Consider the following 10,318-nt stretch of genomic DNA (forward strand, 5'->3'; position numbering starts at 1 on the left):
CCTGATGTGACCTCAGCTTCACTTGATTGCATCTACAAAGACCCTATTTTCAAGCAAGGTCACAGTCACAGGTTCCAGGTGGACGCGAACTTTAAGGGGACACCGTTCAACCCAGGAGGGCTTGCCTGCTGGCTCAGTGGTAAAGAGACTGCCTGCCAATGAAGGAGACACGGGTTCGATCCCTGGGTTGGGAAGATCCCCTGGAGGAGGAAATGGAAATGAACTCCTGTATTCTTGCCTGGGAAATCCCATGGACAGAGGAGCCTGAGGGGCGACCACAGGGTCCCAAAGAGTCAGACAAGATTTAGTGGCTGAGCACTCAGGCACGCTCATCCAACCCAATTCAGTGGATTCTGATTTTAGGAGGAGGCCGTGAAACATAAAGGAGCATTTTCCTTCTTGTCCCACCTAACCCTTCTCACCCTCTCTCCCAGTAGGTGTGGGGCACCCGCTGACAATGCCACGCTCCTTCCTGGTGAAGAGCAAGAAGGCTCACACCTACCACCAGCCCCGTGCCCGGGAGGATGAGCTGCTCTGGCCACCGGCCCTTGGCCCTGGTGAGTCCAAGGCCGCACCCACCTGCCTTGCTGCCCCACGAGAGGGGGAGGCAGGAGCATCCCATCTGGAAGTAGCCTCTCTTCCGAGTCTGCAATCAGGAGGAGATCAGTAAATGCTGGTTGAATGAATGAATGGATGGATGGCTGCCCCATCTCTTCTCAGCCTGTTGGGGGTGATGAGCGCATCCTGATTGGATCTGGTCCTCAGCAGCTGACACGTGATTTGTGATTGGAGGGCTGATCCGGGGCTGAAGTTGGGTGCTTGGAAAAATGGAGCTCTCCAGGGGGTAGGGGTGGGGGGCTCCTCCTGGTCTCCACCCTGCTCCCAGCATCCTGGGTAGAAGCCCTTGAGTGTGACTCTCCAGGAGCAGCCGCAGGGTGTCTCTCTCTGGTGTCCCCCCACCCCCCAACTCTTACCAGATCTCTAAGCAGAGCTAAAGTCTGACCATCTTGTCTCCCCTACAGTGGCCAGAGACCAGGTCCCGAGCACCATCCCTGTCCTTAGCTCCCTGTTCCCAAACCAGCACCTGGACTGGACGGACCTCAAACAGGAGCCGCAGCTGGAGCTGGAGCAGAGCTCGATGACCCGGATGTCCTCGGGCCCAGGTGCCCAGCCCGGGGCCCCCGCCTCTCCCCAGTGGGCACAAGGGGACTCAGAGGGTGGGCAGGGTCCCTTGGAGCTGTGGAGTCAGGAAGGGTTGACAGTCCGGGCTCTCGGGCTTCTGCTTGGATCCCTTCAGGACGGCGAGTTTATTCCCCGATGAGAAATCCTGTGTGGTGGGCAGGCTGGGCAGGCTGGGCAGGCCCACACAGTGGGTGAGGTGGACCCTCTGCAGGGGTTGGGGTGATTTTTTGGACTGAAAAGTTGAGGAGTCACAGTGAGCACCCAGACCTTCCCCCCGCAGTAAATAATTTGGGCTGCACACCAAACCATCAGTGTGGGGTCACGGTGGAGGGTGGCGGGGAGCAGGCGCCCCGTTCTTAGCGTCACCACTAGACGAACATCCCACCCTCCACAGAAGGACCTGCTGTGACGTCCCGACCCCAGGATGGGGACTCGCCCTCCTCTGACTCACCCCCGTTCTACAAGCCCAGCTTCTCCTGGGACGCCCTGGCCTCCTCCTATGGCCACAACTACCGGCAGGCCCCCTCCACCATGCAGTCCGCCTTCCTGGAGCGCTCCGTCAGCCTGTATGGCAGCCCTCTGGTGCCCAGCGCCGAGCCACCCTTGGACTTCAGCCTCCACTATTCCCCGGGCATGGACGCGTACCACTGCATCAAATGCAGCAAGGTGGGCAGCCGGGCCCTGCTCACACCCCCTCCCCAGCACCCTGGCAGCCACGAGTGTCCATAGTTGGGCCCCCCCTGTGCTGTGACTCGGGTCCTCTGGTGGGATCAAGAATTCACAGTGTTCGTCTTCATCATCACTCTGAGCCCTGACCACGTGTTAGGCCCTGTGCTAAGCACTTGATGTGCATGAGCTCCAGGAGGTAGACGAAGGGCTAAAGTTCAGAGAGGTTGAGTCACTTGCCCCAGAACACACAGCAAGTAGCTATCAGAACCACCATGCCCACCTGGCTCTGCCCAACTCCTGCGTCTTAACCACCAGGCAATTCAGCCTCCAGACAGGGCCAGAAGGGGCCTTACAGATCCGCCCTCCCAGGCCATTCTATAGCCAGGAAAACCAGACGCAGAGAGGGACAGAGACCTTCCCAGGACACACACGCGCGCCAGCAGAGTCAGCAATCCAGTCATGGCTGGCTTGCTCCCTCCTCTGGACGTCCGCCTGCGGCCGAGCTGGGCGCCCCCTCCCCTCTGCGGCCCCCCGGGCCTCACGCTCCGCCCCCACCCACAGGTGTTCTCCACCCCCCATGGGCTGGAGGTACACGCCCGCCGCTCGCACAGCGGGACCCGGCCCTTCGCCTGCGACGTCTGCGGGAAAACCTTCGGCCACTCCGTGAGCCTGGAGCAGCACACGCACGTCCACTCCCAGGTGGGCAGCTGGCCGGGCACACGAGCCCCGGGGCTCTCCCCAGGAATCCTGGGGGCTTGGGGTGGGTCTCTCTCCACGCCCCTGAGAGTGACAGACTGGGGCCCCTTATCGTCTGCCTCCTTGATCTGGGTGTCCAGCCACTGCCCTTAACAGTCCCTGACGGACCAGGCCGGCTCTGCGTACAATTGGAAGAGGCTAGGGGCTCGGGTGGGATGTCAGGTGGGTGTCTGGGATGCTGAGGAGCGGCCCCGCCTTCTGGGCGCTCAGGGCAAGTTTCTCCCCTTCGAGGCCCTTGACTCTTGGAATCCGGGAGTCAGGTTTAAATGTTCATCTCATCTGCTTAGCCCTGCCTGATGCCAAGATCCTTTCTTCAGGATCCCGTTCCAGGGAAAGCACCTGATACTGCCCTGAGGGCTAACACCTGGGTAGATCTGAAAGCTCAGGAGGAGAAACAGGCCGGGACGGTGAGAGCGTCCGTTCGTGATCACGTTCGCAGTCACGCCAGCTGCCGGCTCAGTTCTCGACCTCCAATCCTCCCAATGACCCTTTGAGGTCACTACTCACTAGTCCAATGTACAAATGAGGAAACTGAGTCTCGGGGAGGTTGAATGACTTGCCCAAGGTCATGTGGCGAGTAAGAGGCAGCAGCCAGATTCGGGGCCCCCAGAATTCACTCTTAAGCAAACTGCAAGGTTCCCCAACAGGACGCTGCTCAGCTGCCAGGCTCGGCCCTCCTGGGAGGGGCAGGAATGGGGGTGCCCTGCGTCGTGTTCCTCCAGGCCCTGTCCTCGAGGCCACCCCAACGGAGTGTCCTGTTCCTCAGGGGATCCCGGCCGGGTCCAGTCCTCCACCCAGCTTGGCAGCCCCGGGCCGCGAGGCCCCACCTGACCCCCTGGGGCCTCGTTTCCTCCGGCAGGAGCGAAGCTTCGAGTGCCGGATGTGCGGCAAGGCCTTCAAGCGCTCGTCCACCCTGTCCACGCACCTGCTCATCCACTCGGACACGCGGCCCTACCCCTGCCAGTTCTGCGGCAAGCGCTTCCACCAGAAGTCCGACATGAAAAAGCACACCTACATCCACACCGGTGAGGCCTGGGCTCCGCTCCACCCCACTGCCCCTCACCCACCCGGGCACCCGCAGCCCCTCCAAGCACCCCCCAGGGCCCAGGCCGAGCCTCTGAGTGTCCCCTCCGATCACTGTTCGAAGGTCCAGGCTTTAGGACCTGGTTGCGGGGAGGGCGGGGGGTGTCAGGCTGCCAGGGGAGGCTGCTCCTCTCCAACTGGAGGGCGGACACTGTGCTGCTTAAAGGAAAGAAAATGCACAGAAAAAATACTGGAAGGAGAGAGCAAAATGTCAGCACTGTGACCCACGGGCAGAAGTGAGAGTGGCAGGTGAATTCCTCCTGCCGCCATCATTCCTTCCTTCACTCATTCTTCCACTCATTCATTCCCCACTTGTCATTCATTCATCCTCCCCATTCTATCATTCATTCATCCCTCCAGATACTCATTCATTCATTCCTCCACTCATGCATCCCCATTTGTCTTTCTTTCATCCTCTATGCATTCATTTATTCAGTCCCCAATTCATACCCACACTCATTCATTCATCCCTCCACTCATTCATTCCCCATTCTATCGTTCATTCATCCCTCCAGATATTCATTCATTCATTCCTCCACTCATCCATTCCCCATTTGTCATTCATTCATTCCCCAGTTCACTTCCACATTCATTCTATTCCTCATCCTATCATTCATTCCTCCACTCATTCATTCCTCCCACAGCTGGTCATCCATTCATTCTATCATCCATTCACCCCTCCAGCCATCCGTTCATTCGTATCTCCATTCATTCATTCCCCCAGTCATTCATTCCTCAGCTGCTGACCAGCGCCTCTTTTGGCAGAGCCCTGGGCCAGGTGCTGGGCTCCACTGGTAAACAGAGTGGACCCAGAACTGGGATACAGTTCCCTGAAAGGGGTGGGTGGTCAGACTTTTTCTTACCTCCCTTTTCTAATAATTTTCAAAAGCGAATGTGAGATAAAACATAATAAAGTCCCAGAGAACAAATGCAGGGCACCTGGCCCAGGCGACCCTGACCCTGTCTCTGCTGCCACAGGTGAGAAGCCACACAAGTGCCAGGTGTGCGGGAAGGCCTTCAGCCAGAGCTCCAACCTCATCACCCACAGCCGGAAGCACACGGGCTTCAAGCCTTTCAGCTGTGAGCTGTGCGCCAAGGGCTTCCAGCGCAAAGTGGACCTGCGGCGGCACCGTGAGAGCCAGCACAACCTCAAGTGAGGCTGCCCTGAGCCCAGCTCCCCGCCAGCCCCAAGACCGTGTCACCTGGAGAGAGGCCAGTCTCACACACCCAGATCCCCAGTCTCGTGGAGGCAGCCCTGGACAGTCTCATCCAACCTGTTCTGAGACTCAAATTGCTGTGTGGCCTCGAGCCAGTCACCTTCCCTCTCTGGGCCAACATTTCCGCCGCCACTGGGAAGGGGCAGCTGGGCCTTTCCCAAGCCGATGCTGTCTGCAGGTCTGGGAGCTCAGAGCCTTCCCCTGTCAGAGCCCAGGAGGCCAGAGTAGCCCCAGGTGGGCCCAGAGAAATCCTCCCCTATTTGCTGCCCCCAGGGTTCGGATCAGCTTGGCTTTCAGCAGGCCTCTTTCTGGGAGATGGCCAGAGCCATTTCCCGCCTCAGTGGGAGGCCTAGCACCCCTCTGCTTCAGCCGGCTGATCCCCGCTTCTGACGGGCACTCCGGCCACGGGGATTCCAGTTCTGCTGTCAGACCGTGGAGAAGCCAGCAGTTACTGCTGTCAAAATCCTGCTCCTCTCAAGAGCTGTAAATAAAAATAAAGACACCCCTTTACTTACATTTGACCAGCATTTGTTCAGTGCCTACTGGGTATGCTTGAGGCTTTTGGGGAGGGATGGTACGGAGTCTTGAAAAACAGAGAAAGCTCTGTAGTCACTCACAGACACATTGAGAGACCAAACGCCGGGGCAGATCCATGGAGACCCCTGTGACAGGACGGCAGGCGGGGCCAGGTGGGCGTAGCCGGGGGCGCTCTGTTTCCTGTGACCGCTCTAACAAGTCACTGTCAGCTTGGCGGCTTCCAACAACACCAAGGGGGACTTCCCTGGTGGTCTGATGGTTAAGACACCACGCTTCCAATGCAGGGGCCGCAGGTTCGATCCCTGGCTGGGGAACTAGGATTCTGCATGCTACACAGCCTGCAGTGCTTAGATACTCAGTCATGTCCGACTCTTTGTGACCCTGTGGATGGCAGCCCGCCAGCCTCCTCTGTCCACGGGGAGTCTCCAGGCAAGAATACTGGAGTGGGTGGCCATGCCCTCCTCCATGGGATCTTCCCCACCCAGGGATCGCAGCATGGCCAAAAAAATTAAAACAAAAACACAAAGGCATTCTCTTACAGATGTGGAGGTCAGAAATCCAAAGGGCATCTCACGAGGCTAGAAGTCAAGGTGCCAGGAAGCTGGTTCCTTCTGGAGACTTCGAGGGACACTCTGCTGCCACTTTTTTCCCAGCCTATATCCCTCAGCTCGTGGCCTCCTCCTCTATCTCCAGACTGCATCCCTCTGATCTCCCATCAGCCCACCTCCTTTCTCTGCGTTTGACCTGCTGGCTTCCCTCTCATAAGGACCCTTGTGATCACATCGGGCCCCTCCTGGATCACCCGGGGGACCCTTCCCATCGCAAGGTCCTTGATGGAATCACCGTGGTAGGCATAATAATGGTCCCCAGAGGCCTGCCAGGTGGCTCAGTGGTAAAGAACCTGCCTCCCAATGGAGAAGACACAGGTTCAATCCCTGGGCTGGGAAGATCTCATATGTGTCTCGAAGCAGCTAGGCCAGCGGGCCACAACTACTGAAGCCTGTGTAGTGGAACTAGAGAAAAGCTGCACATGGCAAGGAAGACTCAGCATAGCCCATAAATTAATTAATTAATATTTTAAAGTAAGTTTAAAAAAAGAAGAACCCCCCCCAAAACAAAATCATGTCCTCATGCCTGAAACTTGTGACTATTATCTCAGAGCAGAGGAGACTTAGCAGGTGTGATTACATTAAGCCTGGTGTGGCCCCTCACTGCTGCTGCTGCTGCTAGGTCGCTTCAGTCGTGTCTGACTCTTTGTGACCCCATAGACGGCAGCCCACCAGGCTCCCCCGTCCCTGGGATTCTCCAGGCAAGACTACTGGAGTGGGGTGCCAATGCCTTCTCCGGTGGCCCCTCACTAGCTGCCAGATTCTCCTTTGTAAAATGATGAATGTAGCAGTCCTCCCTGTGGGCTGTGAGAGGATCCCCTGAGGCCATGCCTGTACAGTAGTGAGCCCGGCCCAGCACACGGTAAGTGTTGCTCGGCCATGAACACGCCCTCTTGAAGTCCTGACTGTCCTGCAAGGCCTGCTCAAGTGCTGCCTCCTCCAAGAAGCCTCCCTTGGTCATTTCAGCCAGAGTTCTCCTGCTTCTAAACACGGAGCTCCTTGGGCTCCTCGCGTACAGCTCAGAACACACTGAACCGGTACCGGTACTAGTAGTTATCTGTGGACAAGCTTCCTCTCTGCTAGAAGGAATTCCCTCTGGCCTCTGGCTTTCAGCACCAAGCCCGTGCCTGGCCCGCTGCAGTGAACACTTCTGAATGAGTCACTTCCGGGTGCCAAGCTAGGCCCAAGGCTGCCTGACACTGTCTCTGACCCACACGGCCCTCTGCAAAGGAGATGTCGTTATCCCTTGTCACAAAGCGGGTGTAAATGAGACTCAGAGAGGTCGTTCATCTTGCCCAAGGTCACCCAGCGGGTAAGTGCGGAGCTGCGATCATTTGACCCATGTCTTCTTTGAGTTTCTGTTTGCCTTTCTTCCCAACGACATCTGCGATGTTTGCTGTCCTCCACGGTGAGTCTAGAGGTTTCTGAGGCCCCTGGGGAATGGTAAATCCCTGGGCTCCCAGGCTCTGGGTTTGGCTGGGCAGGACCCCTTGGCGCACTTCATTGCAGAGGCCCTTCCTGTTTACTTTAGCAAGAATTCCCCTGCACAAACCCGTCAGGTGTGCGGAGGGTGGGGTGGAGGCTTGGGATTTGCATACGAGGGTGGTCTGGTCTCCTCAGCAGGCTTTCAGATCCTGTCCTGCCGGCGACCTTGCTCTTGAAGTCCGAGGAAGACGGCCTCTGGCAGCCAATCCAACGGAGGCGCTGGGGCCCTGGAGACCCCTGTTCCTGCCCCTCCTCCCATCCACAGGGACCCTGTGGCCCAGAGAGGGAAGAAAACTTGCCCAAAGTCACACAGCAGAGTCAGGCTCACCTGGAGTGAGCCTGCACCTCCCAGAGATGGGAACACACACATACACACACACACACACACACACACACACACACACGGGCGCACGGAGGACATACTTTGCATGCTCCTTGTTTGCTAAACAAAACCACTCTAATATCAGGATTTCAGCCACTTCTGCGGCAGGGCGGGGCTAGGAAGAGGAGCTCTTTCTTCAAGAAAGACAAGGCGTCTTTCTTCCTCTGCTGAGGTTGGGAGAGTGGGATTGCTCAGGTCGACCCCTCCGCCCAGTGCCCATGACAGGGTGGTGAGGCGGGGGTGGGGGCTGCAGCCTCGGAGCAGGGGGCCGGAACCCCACCTCCACGCACGCTGCAGAGACAGGGGGTCAGCGGGCAGGCAGGTATCCGATTGTGAAACCTGCTTCCTGGGAAGAGTCCGCGGGGTGTGGGAGGGGCGGGGGAGGGCAGAGCCACCCTGCCGCCCCTTCCCTGCGCCCACCCCTCACCCAGCCTTGGGAACCCCAGGGCGGTCCCAGGGAGGATGTGCTACCCGCTCGGAGCCGCGGCCCTGGAGAAGGCCTGCAGGTCAGCGTCAGCCCACAACCCAGCAAGCTGTGCTCAGGCCCGTGGGAGCATCTCAGCCTTTGGGACAGCAGGGCTTCACTCAGCACGCTGGGGTCGGGGGGGCCCAATCACATGGGTGCAGTGGGCCCTCCAGCTGCTGTGATTGGAGGGAGTCCAGTTGCTCCTTCTCTGCGTCCCAGTCCACTACCACTCCCCCTCGTCTGAGATGCCCAGCGTGGAGTCCCTGAGTGTGAAGCCCCATCCAGCCCCGAGAAGACTGCCCGGGGCTTCCCTTTCCGGGGCTTCCCTTTCCTGCACGAGGGAAAGGGCCCAGGGGGCGGAGTTGCTGGCCCCCCTGTCACATGGCCTATTGGCTGTGACGTCACACAGAATCCAGGTCTTCTGACCCTCCGGTCTAGGGCCTCTCTACCAGAACAGTGAGACTTATTGCACCATGCCAGGGGACGCTGCTTACAGAAAACTCGGCGTCAGTGGCAGCCTCTGAGGCTGTGTGGGAGATGAGGGGTGGCTGGACTGTGGCACTGGCCCGGCTGCTGGGGACTGGAAGGGTGTGGATGGAACAAGTCAGACATGGTGTCGGTAACTCAAGTCGGAGGATTGATTTACTCTGGGGTATGTAACAAAACCAATATTTTAATATTAAAATGAACTGGTCAAGTCAGGAAGCAGAATGCAACATTTGAATCAATTTTCAGATGGAATGTCCCACTGGTGGTGGCAGCTTCAGGTGACACCCCCAGGCCCCCAGTGAGGGACACACTGGGAGAGGCCAGGCGGCCCTCCATGGAAATCAGTGGTCGACATGGAAACAAACCTCCCAGGGGCAGTCCGTCCAGGAATTTGCACAGTGGCTGAGCTGACCCCAGACTGTTAGGAGGGGACCTCCCCACCCTGACCAGCCTCAGCAGGGACCCGGGAGGAGCTCCGGGTGGCTGGTGTTGCTGTCACCCCAAGACTGACTAAGAACCTGGCTTAGAACTGCCTCCAGCCCCCAGTTCTCCCGCTGGGCTCCCCAGATCACACTGAGCATGCAAGACAGATTATCTTTCCGAAGCTCAGTTCCCATGTCTCTTGGGGTCCTCCCCCTGGTCCAAAGCAGTCAATGGCTCTGGTTCCTTGGGAAGACTCCTCTGGGTCTTGAGTCTCTCCTGCTGCCTCCGGTCAGGCAGGGAAGGCCCCTGGGATGGAGACCATCATGGCCGCACCATCCCACTTCCCCGGGATTCTGTACAGAAAGCTGAGTCTTCCTTGTTATTTCCCAAGAGGCCTTTAGGGAATTCCCGATGCTATTTTCTACCCTCTTGGCCAACAGTGTTCCCTCCCCTGAGCCCTTGAAACCCAGTTCAAGTACACAAATTTTTCTTTTATTTTGGCTGCACAGCATGTGAGATCCTAGTTTTCCAACCAGGGATCGAACTTGCAGCCCCTGCATTGGAAGCACAGCCTTAACCACTGGACCCCCAGGGAAGTCCCACAAGTGCATAGATTTCCCAACATGTGCTCACCCAGGACCCTCAATTCTACTCCCAGGAATTCACATGAAAGAGAGACAGTCACGAAGGGACCACAGTTAGCTACCAGGTCTTCTTCTGAAGCCAGCTGGAAATAGAAAAAAAAACCAAACTGGAACCATCCTAACCTCCCAGGAGAGATTGGCTAAGCAACCAGTGGCACACCCAGACAGTGGTCATCTGAGCAGCCGTCACGAAGAGCCACCGTGCTTTATAAGGCCTGACCCGGAAGGGGCCTGGGTGCTGACGTGGAGTGAAAAATGCTTGCTTCACCATCGCGTGCTGATTCTTTACAAACAGCACAACTTACGTTTGTGGGTGCTTAGAGAAACAAATCCGAGGAAGGCACGTCCAACCATTGATAGCGGTTGTTTCTGGGGCC

At 57.8% G+C, this 10,318-nt stretch overlaps 1 protein-coding gene across 2 annotated transcripts; it reads left to right on the plus strand.

The window, feature by feature from the left end:
* Positions 1-441: 441 nt before the first annotated feature.
* GFI1B (growth factor independent 1B transcriptional repressor) lies at positions 442-5,381 on the plus strand. 2 transcript variants are annotated; one of them, XM_070473845.1, is made up of 6 exons: positions 442-557; positions 1,023-1,163; positions 1,577-1,848; positions 2,413-2,550; positions 3,374-3,632; positions 4,669-5,381. In XM_070473845.1, the coding sequence occupies exons 1-6, from the start codon at positions 458-460 to the stop codon at positions 4,845-4,847; spliced, it is 1,089 nt and encodes a 362-aa protein (XP_070329946.1). In that variant the 5' UTR covers positions 442-457; the 3' UTR covers positions 4,848-5,381. The 2 variants fall into 2 exon arrangements, with proteins under 2 accessions (XP_070329946.1, XP_020766665.1); XM_020911006.2 differs by having other exon boundaries at positions 3,467-3,632.
* The last annotated feature ends 4,937 nt before the right edge of the window (positions 5,382-10,318 follow it).

This window comes from Odocoileus virginianus, chromosome 2, assembly GCF_023699985.2.
Source record: "Odocoileus virginianus isolate 20LAN1187 ecotype Illinois chromosome 2, Ovbor_1.2, whole genome shotgun sequence".
Lineage (NCBI taxonomy): Eukaryota > Metazoa > Chordata > Mammalia > Artiodactyla > Cervidae > Odocoileus > Odocoileus virginianus.

Bases quoted from the DNA above. Each gene is read 5' to 3' on its own strand.
- GFI1B (XM_070473845.1), top strand. From the start codon at position 458: ATGCCACGCTCCTTCCTGGTGAAGAGCAAGAAGGCTCACACCTACCAC. The intron at 1,164-1,576 runs GTGCCCAGCCCG...CACCCTCCACAG, and splicing joins CCGGATGTCCTCGGGCCCAG to AAGGACCTGCTGTGACGTCC. The intron at 2,551-3,373 runs GTGGGCAGCTGG...CCTGTTCCTCAG, and splicing joins ACACGCACGTCCACTCCCAG to GGGATCCCGGCCGGGTCCAG.